The sequence below is a fragment of the Panthera onca genome, chromosome B3, assembly GCF_046562875.1.
Source record: "Panthera onca isolate mPanOnc1 chromosome B3, mPanOnc1 haplotype 2, whole genome shotgun sequence".
Taxonomy (NCBI): Eukaryota; Metazoa; Chordata; class Mammalia; order Carnivora; family Felidae; genus Panthera; species Panthera onca.
In genome coordinates, this window is record NC_138344.1 from 109,311,663 (window position 1) to 109,331,136 (window position 19,474).

At 38.3% G+C, this 19,474-nt stretch overlaps 1 protein-coding gene across 4 annotated transcripts in view; it reads right to left on the bottom strand.

Annotated features, from left to right (window-relative positions):
• Positions 1 to 19,474, bottom strand: part of WDR89 (WD repeat domain 89) — a 36,165-nt gene that overhangs the window by 11,454 nt on the left and 5,237 nt on the right. Inside the window, exon 1 of one of the 4 annotated variants that reach the window (XM_060620006.2) lies at positions 6,096 to 6,400. The exons of 1 other annotated variant lie outside the window; for it this stretch is intronic. In XM_060620006.2, the coding sequence (XP_060475989.2) occupies positions 6,096 to 6,162 (67 nt within the window). In that variant the 5' untranslated portion in view covers positions 6,163 to 6,400. 2 more of the 4 variants (XM_060620007.3, XR_009606318.2) reach the window with 2 other exon arrangements.

The window sequence follows — 19,474 nt, forward strand, 5'->3', positions numbered from 1 at the left end:
CCAGAAAGTAAAGTAGTGCTAAATACATAAGTAAGTAAGTAAGTAAATAAATAAATAAATAAATAAATAAGGCTAAGAGCCAAGGTCTTCCACTGGTCACACTAGACTAATTTGAACAGCAAAATAACAGTTACATTGGATTATAATCTCAAGAATCAAATACTCATGAATCCATACAGATAAAAATAAATGCCTATATAAGTAAATAAACAAGGAAAGAGGGGCACCTGGGTGGCTCAGTCGGTTAAGCGTCCGACTTCGGCTCAGGTCATGATCTTGCGGTCCGTTGAGTTCGAGCCCCGCGTCGGGCTCTGTGCTGACAGCTCAGAGCCTGGAGCCTGTTTCAGATTCTGTGTCTCCCTCTCTCTCGGTTCATGCTCTGTCTCTCCCTGTCTCTCATGTCTCTGTTCATGCTCCCTCCCCTGTTCATGCTCTGTCTCTCCCTGTCTCAAAAATGAATAAAACGTTAAAAAAAATTTTTTTAAAAAACAAGGGAAGAATTCTAAGTAATTTAAGGAGATATACCTCCTCCAGGAGGTGGAGCTTAATTCTCTTCCCCTCCAGTACAGACTAGTCTTAATTACTTGCTTCAAAGAATAGAGTATGAAAAGAGTAAAAAACAGTAACTTTAAGTAGAGGAACCTGGAAGATATCACCTTACCCAACTGATGAAGGTTAAATCGTGTTGATGTCACATGCCCCCTGGTGTGACATGATGGGAAAGATCCTTCGCTTCTGTGGTATTCTTCCCCCAAATCCATCACCCCGGCGGCGTAATCATGAGAAAACATCACACAAACCTACATTCAGGGATATCCTACAAACACCTGGTTGGTACTCTTCAAAAGTTTCAAGGTCATGAAAAATAAGCAAGATCTGAGAGACTGTCACAGGCCGGAGGAGACTAAGGAGGTTTGGCAACTAAATGTGGATGTGGTATCCTTGACTGGACTGACCAGAAAAAGGATATTAGTGGAAAAGCTGGTGAAATCCAAACAAACTGTATAGTTTAGTCAATAGTATTGTACCAGTGTTAATTTCTTAGTTTGGGTAAATGTTACCAAATTTGGTTTGGAGACATTAACATTAGGGTGAAGGGTATATAGAAACTGTAGTATCTTTGCAACTCTTCTAGAAACCTAATCTTATTCAAAAAACACTTTTTAAAAATGTTCTTGATACACATCATGGACGTTGGGAGGGATAAGAAAGGATTTTGCATACATACGTGCTAGGAATGTTGCTATGCCAAAAAGCTCTTACGTCAATCTCAATTCCAGACCTGAGATAACTCAGGCCAGTCATGAAGGCCACCACCAACCTCTCCCCCAGTCAGGTCTCTCTTTTCATTATAAAAATATAAAAAATAAAATCTAACACCCCCAGATTTGGAAAGAAGTCAACTGAGGAAGAAGGTAGGCAACTAAGAAGTAAATACCCTTACTTACTAAACCGCAGGAGCTCAGCAAAGAGGGCTGCTAGGGCTTACTGTATTTCTAAAGTCTATGCTACTTGTGGGAAATGAGAAGCAGCTCACAGGAGTGGGATATACCTAGGACTTGGTACGGATCTCAGAGGAGAAAACAGAGACCAGGGCCCCCAAGGTTTGCCTCAGTCTCAGTGACTAGTTTTTGCAAGTGGAAATACATCGTGTCATGTTTGGGCCAGGTGATCCGGAAGTGGTGTGTCTTCACCTTCTCTTCACCTAACTGCTGGCTGGATGCAGAGGACTTCAGAACCCTCTGGTTGAGCCATAAAATGAAAGGGTCTGAGCCCTCCAGTCATCACATGAAAGGCTACCTGCTCACCAGAAAAACCTACGTCTGAGTATATCCATCAGTTGTGTAGATATCTGAAACATATAGTTTAAAAAACTGAAAAACAAAATGACCCCAACCTCATAATACTATTCACATTTTCTTTAGGTTAAATCCAAAGTGGGGGGAGGGCGCCTGGGTGGCTCAGTCGGTTAAGCGACCGACTCCTGATTTCGGCTCAGGTCATGATCTCGTGGTTTATGAGACTGAGCCCCACATTGGGCTCATGCTGACAACACAGAGCCTGCTTGGGATTCTCTCTCTCTCAAAATAAATAAACTTAAAAATAAAAGGGCAATTAATTTCTTATACTAAAGAAACACCAGACCTTCAGCACTTACATTTTATTTATTTTTTATTAAATCCAAATTAAATGTAATACTACTTAGAGAAAATGTATAATATACCATCCCATTTTAATAAAATCATTCCTATGCACATTTCTGCTCACTCTATCTGTATATATGTGCAGAAAGATCTCCAGAATGGTGTTCGTAAAATGTATTTCAAATATCTGGAGTGCATATGTGTACACGTGCACGCACATGGGGGTGTGTGTTGTCTTTCTAGTACTTTTCTATATTGCTAAATTTTTTTTTTTAATGTTCATTTATTTTTGAGAGAGAGACTGAGACAGAGCGCAAGTAGGGGAGGGGCAGAGACAGAGGGAGACACAGAATCCGAAGCAGGCTCCAAACTCTGAGCTGTCAGCACAGGGCTTGACACGGGGCTCAAACTCACAAACTGTGAGATCATGACCTGAGCCAAAGTCGGTCGCTCAACCAACTGAGCAACCCAGGCACCCCATATATTGCTAAAATTTTTAATAATGAACAACTAATATACAGTAAGGCTGGTTTCTGAACTCAAGCATTCTTGTTCCAGAGCCCACAGTATTAACTCCTATATTATACTTCCCCTATAATAAGGCACAACTACAGATATGTAACATTATACATATATGTGCATTTTTCATAGATGTATGTATAATAAGTATACATCAGATTTTATTTATTTATTTAGTAATTTCTATGCCCAGTGTGGGGCTTGAACGTACAACTCCAAGAGTCACATGCTTTACCAACTGAGCCAGCCAGGCATCCCAAGTACATATCATATTTTTAAAAAATAAGGGTGGAGGCGGTGGGGTGACTCAGTTGGTTAAGTGTCTACCTCCTGACTTTGGCTTAGGTCATGATTTCATGGTTCGTGGGTTTGGGCCACATGTCGGGCTCTGTGCTGGCTCTGCCCCTCTCTCTGCTCTTGCCCCACTAGTGTGTGCGTGCACACATGCTCTCTCTCTCTCAAAATAAATAAACTTAAAAACAATACGGGTAGATGATGTTAGCTGCATAGTAAGCATATATCATAGTTATTTTTTAAAAAGGGGGCAGACTATATTAATAGAGCACTTGGAAGGAGTAGCTACTACTGTCATGTATTAATGGCAAACATGAAAAATCTAATGGGAGCCACAAAAATCTCTATGCTGGATATTAAAGAAGCTTATTAGTTATCAAGCATATCTAATGTCAGCCTATCTGAAGCAAAACTGCACAAGTAAAACTTAGGAAGCTGGTTATTAATATTTATTTCAGAAAAACCAGGAAGAGTGAAATAGTAACAGTCACTCCTATTCAGTATCAGTATGTCTTAGAGGAAACAATACCTTGGGATAAAAAGTATGCATTGGTTTAACTTCAGCAGAACATCTCTCAGAAAACGTTGATGTCAAAAATTTAGACAAATTTGTGTGTGTATTTTAAACTAACACAGAACTGGCTTTGAAACAATTTGCCAAAGAGCCATTTGTTTTCAATTGGGAAGAAGTGCTGAATATTGAGTGGAAGGTATGCTAAACTGACATCTGCTACAACTTCGATGTAATTTTAAATATCATATTCATTAATGACTGAGACTAAATGTCTTTGTAAATTAATCCTGCTTAGTGAGTCTGAATATGCTATTCTTATTCGCAGGAATGTTCAAAGATACTGGCTGCAACAACATATGGCATCTCATGCATTAAATACACTAAAATTCGTAGGGAAAGCAGAGTTTTTAAAGTGCAGGAATCTGTTACCAAGGAAAAGGGGGAGGGGGAGGAGGGAATGACACACACACTTTCTCATGCAGTCGGGGATACAACATTCAAGTATCAAGTTCCAGATATAACATTCAAGTATCTTTTTAAAAACAAAGACATTTTTCTCAGTAACATCCTGCGCTGTCTAATTGCTCAAGTAAATCTTCCACCGAAAAGTCACGCTTTGAAGTAAATCTATGAACGCCCTGCTTCTTTCAACAAGAACAATTAACTGTGTTTGCCTTTCCAGAACAACCAGCTGGTTAACCAAATAGAGACAGAAACCAAACTTCCCCAGTCACCAGATGTCTTAATTTGGAACAGTTAGTAGCAGTGTGGAATAATCCAAAATTTTTGAGTCGGTACTATATGTTTACTACTTCTTTTTATAAGTCTGAATAGACGTTTTTAAAAATTAAGCAAATGCATTCTCTTTAATAACTGCAAAAAAAGGTGGGGGATAAAAAGAACCAATGCCTATAGGCCATAACAGAATGATGTTAACATCTAAGAACCAGCCACTTGCATATTATGTTATAGTTAGAAATTGATAAGCAATATCAACATTAAATCTACTCAGAAGTCCTAAAGAATGACCCTTTTCAATAATTCAAAACCAAATCTTGAAGGACGGGAATGACAGGCCTAGAACACACTGGATTCAGCAAAGAACACAGGCAAAGTCCTAGCTTTCATTGAGGCCAGTGGGGTGACAGACAGCTATTAGACAAATAACTAATTATAATAATGAAAAGTCAAAGTGGTATGAAAAATAATACTGGTTAAGGCCAGGAAAATGAGGCAGGACAAGCCTTTTGGATTCAGTCATTAAAGGAAAATCTCGGGGTGTCTGGGTGGCCCAGTCAGTCAAGGGTCTGACTCCTGGTTTCAGCCCAGGTCACGATCTCACACTTAGTGAGACTGAGCCCTGGCGCTTCAGGCTCTGCACTGACAGCACAGAGCCTGTTTGGGATTCTCTCTCTCTCTGCCCTTCCCCTGTTCATCCCCCGCTCAAAATAAATAAATAAACTTCAAAAAATAAATAAAGGAAAATCTCTCCCATGAGGTGACATTTCAGCTGAGACCAGAAGGAAATGAGGGTGTGGGCTAAAAGCCTCCTGGGCAGAGAGAAACAGCAAGTGGTCCACAGCAGCTGAAGATGAGTCAGAGAAGGAAAGTGGTACAGGAAATAAGGTTAAAGAGGTAGCTGGAGACAAATAAGGGCTTTGGAGGGCCACGGTCAGAAATTTCAATTTTATTTTTTTATTTTTAACGTTTATTTATTTTGAGAGAGAGAGAGAGGTGGGGGTGGGGGGTTGGGGAGAATCTGAAGCAGGCTCCAGACTCTGAGCTGTCAGCACAGAGCCCAACGCAGGGCTTCACCTCATGAACTGTGAGGTCATGACCCGAGCCGAAATCAGATGCTTAACTGAAGGAGCCACCCAGGCGCCCCTATATTTTATTCTTAAGTGAGAAGGAAAGCCAGGTGAGAGCAAGTGAGAGACGTTTGTGGAGGGATTCCTCTGGCTGCTGCCTAGAGCATAGACCTTGGGGGAAGAATGGAAGTAAGTGAAAGGTTTGTGCAAAATTCTGGGCAGCAGATATAAAAGAGAGAAATGGCTGGATACAGGCCACAATTATGAAAGAGGAATAAACAGAATTTCCTGATTAGACTGCAAGTAGGGTATGGGGAGAGGTGACAAAGATGGGTGATTCTTAGGTTTCTGGCCTTAGCAACAAGGCCAACGTTGGCATGTTACTTTTAGGGTAATTACAAGTTTTTAAGAAAATTACAAGATGGTTAATTAGATAATTAGACAAGTATCCAATTGCTTAAATAGTCTTTACTGATCGACCGTGGTATATTAATACACTGGAATTCTACATGGCAATAAAAAACCATATACTACTGGTACATGCGACAATAATGGAAGAATCTCAGAACTGTTTAGTGACAGAAGCCTGAAACAGAAGGATACTATTATAATTTCACTTACACAGAATTTAAAAACAGGCAAAACAAGTCTAAAATGGTAGAAATCACAATACTGGTTATCTTTTGAGGGAGATACGGACTGGGAAGGACAACAGGAGAACTTTGTGGGTGGTGATTATGTACAGATATATGCATTTGAAAAACAAACAAACCATCATGGAGGAGAATGACCCCCTGCTTCCACCATGATTCTCACCTTGAGTGAAAAGCATCAGTGGCTGAAAGAGGAAGAAGACAGTGTCATGAAATCCCTTATTTGGCATAGGTAAGCAGGGCCTGCTAAAAGTTGACAGTGGAGGAGGAACAATGAGGAAAACTCTTCAGCATACCAGGCGCAATACTAAGCACAAGATATTAACAGCCCACCGCTGAAGAATTTCAAGTCTGTAGTGTACTAAAGGTAACCATAGCAACAACAAAACCTAAGCCAGCTCACCTACTGATTAGACTATTCAATCCTTAACACTAACAGTCTGATAGAAGCAGAGATGTGTCCACTTCCAGGAATAAATATTTTTTACCTCAGTATCTACTATTCTTCTACATACAATACCCAGAATTCAATTAAAAAAAAAAAAGTAAAAAAAAGAGACGCACACAAGCAAGAAAAAAACAAATTGTCAAGAAATAAGGCAATGACTAGAAAAGACATGGAGATCACCCAAATAATGGACTTTAAAATGATCATGAATTGGCTATTAAAAACAAAACAAACAAAAAACAATAAATGATGGTGAGAATGTGAAGCAATTGGAACCCTTATACAATATCAGTGGGAATGTGAAATGTAGCAGCCTGTGAAAAAGTTTGGTAGTTTCTCATAAAGTTCAACATATGTTCATGCAAATATTTGTATACGATTGTTCACAGTAGCACTATTCATAATAGCAAAAAACAACCCAAGTGTTTATTGATGGATGAATGAATAAACAATATATGGCATACCCATGCAATGGAACATTATTCTGCCATAAAAAGAAATGAAGTCCTGCTAAATGTTACAACATGGATAAACCTTGAAAACATTATGCTAAGACCATATATTTAACACAAAAGACCACATATTGTATGATTCCATTTATATGAAATGTCTAGAAGAGGCAAACTTGTACATCAAAAAGATTAACGGTTGCCAGGGGCTGGGGGAAGAGGGAAATTTGAAGTGACTGCTAAGAGATATAAAAAAACTATGGGAGTCAGTGGACAAAGAATGACATTTTTAAAGCATTCAAAGAAAAGGAAAATTTGTCAACACAAAGCTCTATACCCAGCAAAAATACCTTTCCAAAAAAAAAAAAAAAAAAAAAAAAAAAGGCTAAAAGAAAAACAATCAGAAAAAAGCTGAGAGGAATCATTGCCAGTAGTGTGCAAAATAAGAAATGTTAAAGAAAGTTATTCAGCCAGACAAGTACTGGAAATCTAGATTGACATGAAGGAATAAAGAGAACTGAAAATGGTAAATATGAGGGTAAATTTAAGACCCTGTTCTTCTTTTAAAAATCTCCTTAAAAAACAATTGGCTGTTTAAAGCAAAAAATAGTAACAACATATTAGAGTGTTATTAAAAGTCAAATACATGACAGCATTAGTAAGAGGACGGGAGGGAAGAAATGGAAACATATGCTGCAATATATGTTCTTACACCACAATTTGTTATCACATTATCTAAAGGCAGACTTTATAGAAGTTAAAGAAGTACATTATTATATATATTATATAACACATATGACATCATATTATATTATATATATAACTATCATATTATATATATGATATTATATATTATTTGAAGGTAGACTTTACACAAGTTAAAGGAGTGCATTGTAAACCCTAGAGCAACAACTAAAGGAAAAAACAGGTGAAATTAGCAAACTAATAGTAGAGATAAAATGTAATTATAAAAACACTTAATCCAAAAGACAGCAAGAAAGAAGAAGAAAGGAACAAAGAACTAAAGAGAAAAATAAAAAAATCTAGAAACAACTAGCAAGATGGTAGATTTAAATCCAACCATATCAGCAATTACATTAAATATAAATGATCTGAACATCTCAATTGAAAGGCAGAGATTCTCAGGTTTGTGGAGGGGGGAAAGAGGCAAGACCCAACCATATGCTGTCCAAAGGAAAACTATTTTAAATATAAAGCAGATTAAAAGTAAATGGATAGAAAAGGATATACCATGCAAACATTAATAAAAGGAAAGCTACAGTGGCTTCTTAATACCAGACAAAGGAGAAGTCAGAATAAGAAATTGACTCAAAATTGATCATAGATGTAAACATGAGAGCAAGAACTACAGAATTCCAAGGAAAAAAATAGGGAACCTATGACCATAGGATCGGTGGAGATTTCTTAGAATACAAAAAGCATGTCCTAGAAAAGAAAAACTTGTTAATTGAAATTTAAAACTTCTGCTTTTTGAACAAGAGTGATATGGGGGACAGTGCATATGAGGATTTCACAGGAGGTGAGATAGTTTGCTGAAACGTGTTAAGTGTGGTGTGAATGTGAGAGTGTCCTGACAGACCAGGGTACAAAGATGGTCAGAGAGGATCCCATAACTATCTCTTTGGTAGCTTTAACTAAAGCGGCAGTAGTAGGTAAGTAAGGTGTGGTGGGTGTCTTCAGGGAAATGAATCTAATTTTTGGGTGCAGTAACTCAGATGTCAATGATAGCCCCTGCGTTTTTGGGTAAGTACTTTAAGGGCATTCCCTTCTCTCTCATATACAAAAAGGAAAGAGGGTAGCTGATAATTTGTGTATCCAAGGGCAGGGGGATTTATTAAGCTTTCCTTCAAGGTCTTAAAGATCAAACTATCTTGGTCATCCCAAACAATGGGGTATATGTGGAATACTCCTTAATGAACCAACAAGGAGAAATTTGGGGTCCAATTATGACAATAACCAGCTAGCCCAAAAAAAACCTGTAAGTGACATTTGCCTTTAGGTTTTGGAAAGTTGAAAATGTCTTGAAACCTTTAAACTAGGTACAGTCCCTGTTATGAGATTAAATGTCCTAAATATCAAACCTCAGTTTGGAAAAATTGTAATTTTTCCTTTGAGACCCTATGTCCTTCAATGGCTAAGATTTTCAACATGTAAACACTTTTTGTGAGGAGCATTGGAAGGGCAAGCAAAAAAGCAAATCGTCCACATATTGTAGTAATGGAGCCTCCAGAGAATTTTGTCATTTAAGTCAGCTTCTAAAACTTGTGAGAAGATAGACTCTCAGTGAAGCCCTGAGGCATGACTGTCTAGGAATACAGTTATCCTTCCCAGGTAAAGGCAAAAAGATATTAATTATCCCTACCAACAAGGATCTTTTAAAATCCATTGCATAAGTCAATCAAAGTTAAAAAAAAAAAAAATGCTTCCAGTAGGAATGGATACCAATAGCATGTGGAGATTAAGGATGACGGGGAGGCAGGGACTTAGAATGTTATTTATTGCCCTAGGTCTTAGACAAATCTCCATCCTCAGCCACTCGATTTTTTGCAGGCAAAATAGGGTATTACGAGGACTAGTGCAAAGGATAACGAGTCCTTGAGACTTATCCTCTGTAATAAGCCTTATGCCCTGTAAGCTTTATTTATAGGATATTGGTTTTTTTGTTGGGAGAGTTTTTTGAGGGGTCAATCTGGATCTTAATGGGAGGGGCAATATGAACTCTGCCTACATCTGTTAACGATTTTGCCCAAAAAGTGGGGGTTACCAGGTTTAACAGCGGGGATGAGTTTGAAGTTTAGACTTCCTTGGCTTGTAGAGTGCAAGGAAGGGCAAAAAGGATTGAATTTTCCTAAGTGTTGGGATTCAAACTCAATGGTTATTTCCCTTTTGAGAGAAAAAAATGGCAACATTAGATTTCTCTAGGAAATCTCCTTCTAATGTGTGGGAACTAAATCATTGAGGAGAAATGGGTAGCTCAACTTGCCAAAGTCCCAGACAAAAACATATGGGCTTAGAAATAGGCACACGTTGTGGTTTATTTAAGACCCCCACTATCTGGGGCACGTGGGTGGCTCAGTTGGTTAAGCGTCTGACTTCAGTTCAGGTCATGACTTCACGGTTCATGGGTTCGAGTCCCGATTCAGGCTGTGTGCTAACAGCTCAGAGCCTGGAGCCTGCTTCAGATTCCGTGTCTCCCTCTCTCTCTGCCCCTCCCCTGCTTGCACTGTCTCTGACTCTCAAAAAAATGAATGTTAAAAAAATTAAAAAAACAAAAGACCCTCACTGAGCATACATATTTTATTTATTTTGATTTTTCTTAAGTTTATTTATTTTTGACAGAGAGAGAGCAAGCGTGAGCTAGGGAAGGGGCTAGCTCTGAATCTGAAGCAGGCTCCAGGCTCCGAGCTGTCAGCACAGAGCCTGATGCAGGGCTTGAACTCACGAACCGTGAGATCATGACCTGTGCCGAAGTCAGACGCTTAACCAACTGAGCCACCCAGGCGCCCCCTGGGTGAGCATACATATTTTAGAGGAAGACTCTTTAATTGTAGTGTACTCTTTCAGTGTAGCTACTGATAGTGTAGCTCCTGAGTCCATTTCTAGCACTCTGTTTTCCAATGGCCAGGTTTTTTGCAGTAATGACATAGTTCTAGAAGATGGCTTTGGAGTTTCCATATTGGAAACCTTGGAAGTTACCTTTCCAAGGTAAAGAATCAAAATATTAGTTGTCTTTTTTTCTGGTGTCATCCTCTAGGGTGCAAGTAATTGATTAGCCAGATTGACAAAGTCAGGGATGCACACTGTCTCCCGTTCTATATGGGTTCTTTTGACCAACAGGAAGAAGTCCTTGTTTAGGCCATTCATGAACATGGAATTAAAAGCCACCAGCGTGGATTCAACATCTATGGAAAGTCCAGAATTTTAAAAAATGATGTAGAGTCTGCTTTACTGTCATGGACAGATTTGGTAGGCTTTTGAGTGTGTGCCTGAATTTTGTTCCAGTCCATGGGTTTGGGGAAGGCCCTAGGAATGGCTTCATGTAGCCTTTTGTCCAGTCTGCAAGCCTGATCATATAAAAGGGTTGGTGGTTGGTTTAGTTTAAACTCTAGAGATTGTTTGGGATCTCCCCAAACAGCAGTTTTAATCCATTGCTACACTTTGACCTTCTCTGATACGCATGTGGGCTAACTGATAAGAAATGGAAGAGCAGTTTGGCGAGTTATACTTTCAATAATGAATTCCTCAACAAATGCATGGAGACCCCAGTTACCTTGGGAAAATTCTTATAGTCCTAACTTTGGCCTTTGTCCATGGAGTGTAGGAAATCTGGGGTGGTTTAGAATCCTCAGGTTTAATTTTGAAAGGGAAGGTTTTAATGAGATCAGTGGATGAGGTTTCAGTAATAGGAAAGAAAGGAAGTTTAGAGAGAGGGTAAAGGGTTAAGAGAAGGCAAACAGGAAGATAGAGGAGGTAGAATAGTAAAGTTAGGAAAGACCTTGGTTAGCAGCAGGAACAGGCCTCCGGTGTTTTCTTCTTACAAATTGTTAGTTATTTATTTGCTTTAATTTAGCAACAGTATTTTGTAAGGAGGCAATTTTAGAATCCTGAACACATTTGGAAGCTTCCAGATACCAATTAAAATAACCATCCCACTTGGATTGTTTAGTATTGTAAACATGGTCTTCTAAATCAGTTCAGAGAAAAGTAAGTTTGGGGAGATCAAAGTTTCCACATAATGGTCACTGGAGTTCTAGGTTATCCTTAGTAAAACTGGTTTAGTCAAACATGTGTGTGAGGAAGGGCTGTAATTTTTTAACATAAAACCAGCGAGGGTTCCCCAAGGGGGGCCACCCTTAGAAAATTCAGATGACTCGGATCCCATTATCAGAAATAAAAGAGTACATACCAGAAGGACAATCCGCCCGTCTCCAGATCCCAAATAAAGTCAGAGAGCTCCACCAAAGGAGGCACCTCAAGACCTGAGAGGAAACTTACCAAACTGAAAGTTACCTTGACTTGCACAAGCTATGAATGCAAAGGGCTCAAGTGCAGGAAACTCACTTATTTCTGGAGGTTGGTGTTCCTGGTGATCACCTTCTTCAGATCTCACTTTGATACCATGTAATGTCTACCTAAGAGAAGAGAGATAAACTAAGGCAAAGTCGAGTTGCCAGAAACTGAGTTTATTCAGGAATAGTAGAGGAACTACAACTTGGGACATTCAAACTTCAGCGAGCTGTAGGAGTCCGCTGAAGGTTTTACTTGAGTTGCTTTTATGGGCAAGGAGTGTAAGAGGGGAAAGACCAGCAAGGGGCCAAGCAGCAAGTTCACTGGCTTGCAGATGGAAGACATTCTTGGTGGATGCTCATTGGTCAGAGGATAAATTTCAACCCTCTATAAATCAGGTTATTTGTGAGAAGTCAGTCTCAGTCTTTTGAGTTCCATTTTCTGCGGGCGCATGTGTGAGGTTCTCCACTTCATATCCTTCAGTTCCATTTTACATTAAAAATTTTCCAGTTTTATCCACATCAAGCGCAAGGGACACATGGGGATGCCCAAAGGTGGAGGTACAGCAGACATTTGGCTACAACAGACTATAGCTTGGCGGAAATGTATGGAATTGGGTCATCAGATTACAGGTAGTAGGCAGTAGTTAAAAACTAGGAAAGTGGATAAACCTTCTGAAGGGAAATTATGCAGAATGCTATAAAACAGCAGGTCAAAAGTGGAACTCTAGAATACCATTGTTTAAAGAACGGGCCAACGAAGAATAAACTACAAGGAAGACAAAGAACAAAAGCACCAGAGGAAAATCAGAAAAGTGGCCAACCAACAGCTAATAGTAACTGATCATTAATATCTAGATCCAGCATCGGCCTCTTCACATGCATTGCTTCATTTAACCCTACCCAAAACCCTAAAAGATAGGTCTGTTTATTACTGCTTTTTAGACTAGGAGACTGAGGCTTAGAGAAATAGGCCTTGCATGGTAGTTTAAGAGAACGGGTATATGCTCGGGTTCAAATCCTGGTGTCACAAGATATGTCTTTCAGCTTCCTATTCTTCAAACAGGGGTAACAGTTGCAACCTCAGAGGGTTGTTAAAAAGAATAACTTAATTACTACATCCTAAATGCTCAGAATGATGCCTGATACAGAAGAAGACCAGTAAGTGACCTAGAAGAAAATTTCTTTTTTTTTTTTTTCATTTATTTATTTTTGAGACAGAGAGAGACGGAGCATGAACGGGGGAGGGGCAGAGAGAGAGGGAGACACAGAATCCGAAGCAGGCTCCAGGCTCTGAGCCATCAGCCCAGAGCCTGACGTGGGGCTCGAACTCACGGACCGCGAGATCGTGACCTGAGCTGAAGTCAGACGCTCAACCGACTGAGCTACCCAGGCGCCCCTAGAAGAAAATTTCAAAGAAATACAATAGTGTCAAATAACAAACCTGCAGAGTACACTATCAGATATAAATTCTACTGTGTATAAGTAAACAAATACACACACACCCCTGCTGTTAATCATGACAACTGAGATTGAAGTGAAAATGCATACACATATGGGCGTGCCTGTGCATGTGCACACACGGGGCAGGAGAGTGAGAAAGACTAGATACTTCTAAGGTGAATTCACAAAATGAAATGTTCCCCAAAAGTCTCCAAACAGAAAGATACTTTAACATATTAATAATTCTTTAAGTTTCCACTGTTAACCAGTGTTATTCCGACACTGGATATCTTACAATCATGTCAATGTATCTCACACAATCAGACAATATCTTATAAATATTTATAGATTGACACTTTCCTTTACATTTTAAGGTAGATTCACTATTTAATACTCCAAATTGGGTGAATGTCCAAAAGGGATCTGCTGAAATGCAATCAAAATAATGGCAAAACCCTGAACATAACTATTTATAGTCTTATACTTGTGTAAAGTTACAGTAGAACAGATGAGATCTCCTAACTACATTGTGCCATATCATGGGAAGATCAGAATGTAGTTAAATTCTAAACTCATTTCCTCTCTTCTGAACATATTGAAAGATCCTGATATCAGAGATAACCAACAAAAGGCATAATTCTTGAACCATCCTGCAAAAGCCGGATATTAAGAGAAAAAAGATTTCACACTTAACAGATCTGATGTGAAGGATAAAAAGGACTGAAAATAATGTACTGTCGAATGTAAGTTTAGGAAACACAGGAATATGTTTAGCTTAGACTTAAGCCATCAAACTCTTTTAATACTTGCTTTCCTTGCCCTTGGAATTAACTACTACTGCCCTCTAGCAAGAGGTCCAAAAATTAGAGAGCGGAAAAAAATATATATCATTAAGGACTTAACTACAGTCTAAAGAGAAAGATGCTATAACTTATTAGTAATTATTCAAATTTCTGTTGTTAATCATGACAAGTGAGATTGAATTTTCCTTACTTGTTCTTTCCTCTCTTCCCCATGCAACGTAAATTATCACCTCTATGTAAACTCCTGGATTTTATCTTCAACCCTGATCTCTCTCCAAAATTCCAACCCCATAGCTCTAATGTTGGCCTAGACCTCTACCCATGAACATGCTGCCAAAACTCCAAATTAAATATACCCAAAATATAACTCAAACACCTGTATTCTTCATCTCTGTTAACGATATGGTATTCTCAGCCACCTAGGCTCAACATCACAGAATCATCTTTGATTAAAGAAAGTCAAAGGACAAGAGTCAAGGAACTAAAAAACCTCCCTTGAAAATCGCCCTTCACATCTATCTCATCACTGTTCACCCTGCCATTATCCTCCATTTTTTATCCAGTTTTCATTACCCCTCATCTGCAACTGAAATATGTTTTCTCTACACCCCTGACACACACACAGGACAGGAAATACTCAATTTAACCTCTAATTCTTGGAAAAAGATGGCAAGAATAGGACAAATTTTACTTCCTATGAGAGTAAGATCATATAAAAAAACGTTGTTCTTAGAAATTATTTTCATGTTGTAAAAAACACTGACATTCAGCATGACACAAAGTGGAAAATAAAAGTAAACATGCGATGCCACAAACATTTTTTAAGTACCTAAAACTACTTAATTTTTATAAAGTGACATATACATTCTTTTGTTTTTGCATGGGCTGCAGTCGTTTGAACTTGTGAATCACATGCTGTATTTTACAGCAGCCCCAGACATATCAATATTTTAACGGGTAAAATATCTTCCCTACAATAATAAAACTGCAAAAAAGGTTGCCATTCTCTCCAAGAATCCTATATTGTTTTCTTGAGTTATCTAGGTCATACCCATGCTTCAAGATCTAGCTCAGATTCTACCAGTACCACATTTTTCTTAACCTAGCCTAAAGTAGGTTTATACTTACTCTGAATGCCAAAATATTGTCTGTTACTTACATAGCAGTAATCGCATACCAAATATATTGAAGTGTTTTTTATCCCTAGCTGTTTTACATATTTATATTCGTTTCTGTCTACTATAGAGTATATATCTCTTAAGGACATGAACCATGTTTTCCAATTCTCTAGTATCAATCCTCTACCAGCCTGAGGCTAACTCTATAGCCTACCTCACAAAATCCTACTTCCTGTGAGAGGTATATAAAAATACACACACAAAACACACTCCATAGAGGACAAAGAGGCAAGGGTAAGGAACTACACAGATATGTGAAACAACAACAAAGGTAGGACACACACACACACACACATACACAAGCCACAGAGGCAGCCATCCCTTTTCTGGAGGAAGCAAAGAAATAAGGAAAAAGAAATAAATCAAACAGTATCAACACTGACATCCATGATACCCATAACCACAGCTTTGAGATCAATTCATCTCAACCTATAAAGTTACAGAAAACACCATGAAGGGAGAACTGAGGAAGCTAAGAAAAGGCTTGGGATTTGGGAATATCACTTTACCATCGCACATAGTACCCTAGAAGCAGAAAGCATTCAATAAACACCTGCTGGTGTGAATGTAATTTAATAGATATTCCTATATACTCAAATTCTGGAATTAAACTATGTTCAAAATGCTATTCTTTCACGAAATGAGTTATAGGATCAAATTACCTCAAATTTCCAGAATAATGCAGTAAATACTATGTGCTTTGCTTATATACATACGTTTTTGATGCCAAAAAGAGATACATCCACATTTTAATCATTCAAGATTTCAAAAATAACCCAATGATTCATAAATTGTATTCTTCCTATTTTTAGAATAGGGATTCTATTCTCAAGGGATTTGTGTGATTCTCAAACTCCTTTCTTAATTCCTAAGAAAAAGTTCAATTTGATTTTACAATCTCAGGGGGAAAAAAGAGGGGAGAATTTAGAGGGAATAAAGTAGCTTTGTAAAAATAATTCAGTGCTACGTTAAATACAAATAAATGATAGGCTAATGGAATCACAAGTTTAAAAAACCTAACCATTACGAAAAATTTAGCTTCAATATCTCCTTTCTTCCTTTCCTGAAAATAGATGCCTGTCATGCATGGTAACAACTTAAAAGCCCAAGTAACACAGGGCTGAAGGATTCACGAAGAAAGGGAAAGACTCTGATTGAATGAGAACCAAGATGAAAATATCCTGACAAGTGGCCAAGAATTGGAAACACAGTGGGAAATAAAGGAACATGTCTTTCTGGTGGACTTGGTTGATATGAGTGAGCTGAAAAGGGGTTACGGGAAAAGACCTGCCCTAGAAGTGAGGGAGCATGTTTTTGTTTGTTTTGTTTTGTGGGTTTTTTTTTTTTTTTGCACATGACCTTTAGTAAATCACTGAATCTACTCTGAATCTTGGTTTTCTCACACTTCCACTTATTCTTCTTACTGGCTCTTTTGTATCCATCAATGACATTAATAGTAACTAAGATATATTGAACTCTTGTTGTATCCAAGGTACTATTCTGAATGCTTTCTATGCATTATATCTCATTTAATCCTGGGGACAGCCCTATACAGTAAGTACCTTATTTACCCATAATTAGAAAAGTGGGGCTTAGAAAAGGCAGGTGATTTGCCAAAGATCACATGGTTCACAAATGCATAGCAGGGACTGGAACTGAAATCTGATTTTAGAGCCCACACTCTTAAATGCTTTCTTACGCTGACCCCCAAATGATATAAAAGACATGTTCTACAAAGCATTTTTAAATGGCCATTCAAATGTAAGGTTATTATAATTCTCATCTGCACTAAATGAATCAATATCATTTATATAACCAAGCAACATACAGTTAAAATGTTTAAAGCATACACATGTGGAAAGTCTTAATACCAGCAAAAATTTAAGATAAAAAGCAGTATCAAATGATGTGAAGTTCAGCATAACTTTTAGTTGTCTGGACATGCAAATTTCCAAGTATTCACAAGCTTAAAAAAAGATTTAAAATCTATATATGCTATAAGATATAGTAAATTTAACACATAAGCCTCAACCTAGAGCTTTTTCTCTCCTAGCTATTATTTCACATTCCTACTTGATGAATGATATGGAATAAAATCAGAGAAAGATATTTAATCAGGTTTGTCAGGCACTGTTTTAAGCACTGCACAAATATTTACTCATGTAATTCTCAGAACAGCCTATGAAGTACTTGCAATTATCCCATTTCATGGACAGATAACTGAAACGCAGAAGGGTTACATATAAACAGCCCAAGATTATAGAGCTACTAATTGCAGTCAGTGCTCAATTCAGGCAGTTTGGTTTAAAAATCTGTGCTCTTAACCGCTAGCTCTGCTATAATTCAAGGAATGGTGAATTTTTTTTTTTAAAAAGACAATAAAAAGTAATCATAACAATGATCACGAAGAATGCCCACAAAGAGAACAGAGTCATCACCTATCTCAGCATCCACACTAACACTAAGGAAAATGTAAAAGAAATATTAACTGACATGATAAGTGAAGTAATATAAATTATCAGTTTTAGTTATAATGGCACACTAAGCTTACTAGTCTTTGAAAGAAGAGGTTTCTTTTAATTTTCATGTGAGACTGGGATACCTGTGGCTCAGTTGTTTAGGCATCTGACTTTGGCTCAGGTCATGATCTCATGGTTCATGAGTTTGAGGCCTGCACTGGGCTCTCTGCTGTTAGCACAGAGCCCACTTTGGATCCTGTCTTCCTCTCTCTCTGTCCCTCCCCTGCTCGCATGTGTGCACTCTCTCCCTCTCTCTCTCTCAAAAATAAAAAAATAAATATTAAAAAAATTTCCTATGAAACGATATTGTTAGCAAATGACATTTGGAGACTAATATTCGTTAACATTAACTTAAGAGACTTGCTCAACAGGATTTTTATCATTTCTTGGTCCATTCAACATATGAAGAGGCAAAAAAACTGTGGTAGAGCTCTAAAAAAAAAAAAATCACATTAACTAGTGGAGCTCACAACAGAATTAATGATAAATTTGAACCCTTTAAAAGTACAAAAGAGGGCATCTAGGTGGCTCAGTCAGCTAAGTCCAACTCTTGATCTCAGGCCTTGATTTCAGGGTCGTGAGGTCAAGTCCTATGTTGGGCTCCATGTTGGGAATAGAGCCTACTTAAAAAAAGTACAGTAAATACTTAATATGATCTTAATAAAAGAATCACATTTTGCGAAGGACTACAGTATTTGTCATTTCATCAGATTCTCACAATTGTGAGAGTTAAGTAAGACAAGTAGTAGTATTATACTTACAAATAAGTAAATTAAAGTTCAGCAAAGTTAAACATTTTGTATGGTCTAGATAAAAAGAGCTTTTTCTTTCTTTTTTTTTTTAATTTTTAAAAAAAAATTTTTTTTTAACATTTATTTATTTTTGAGACAGAGAGAGACAGAGCATGAACGGGGGAGGGGCAGAGAGAGAGGGAGACACAGAATCGGAAGCAGGCTCCAGGCTCTGAGCCATCAGCCCAGAGCCTGACGCGGGGCTCGAACTCACTGACCGCGAGATCGTGACCTGAGCCGAAATCGGACGCTCAACCGACTGAGCCACCCAGGCGCCCCTCTTTTTTTTTTTTTTTTTTTTTAATTTTTAATGTTTATTTATTTTTGAGAGAGAGAGACACAGAGTGTGAGTGGGAAAGGGGCAGAAAGAGAGAGGGAAACAAAGAATCCGAAGCAGGCTCCAGGCTCCGAGCTGTCAGCACAGAACCCAACGCAGGGCTCGAACCCACAAACTGTGAGATCACGACCTGAGCTGAAGTTGGACGCTTAACTGACTGAGCCACCCAAGTGCCCCAGAGCTTTTTTTTTTCAAGTTTATTTATTTATTTTGAGAGAGAGAGAGAGAGAGAGAGATGGGGAGGGGCAGAAAGAGAGGGGGAGAGAGGTTCTGAAGTGAGCTCTGTGCTGACAGCAGACAGCCCAATGCAGGGCTCGAAATCACGAACTGTGAGATCATGACCTGAACCGCAGTCAGACACTTAACCGACTGAGCCCCTCAGGCACCCCAATAGAAAGATCTCTGACTCCATGTGCTTCTTCTATCACATCATGCTGCCAACAACTTTATGCTTATGATTTTCAAGTTGTTTCATGACAATTAATGCTTAGGCAAGAAAATTTGGAAAATAATAAAGAACACATAATGAAGGTTATGATCCTTAAAA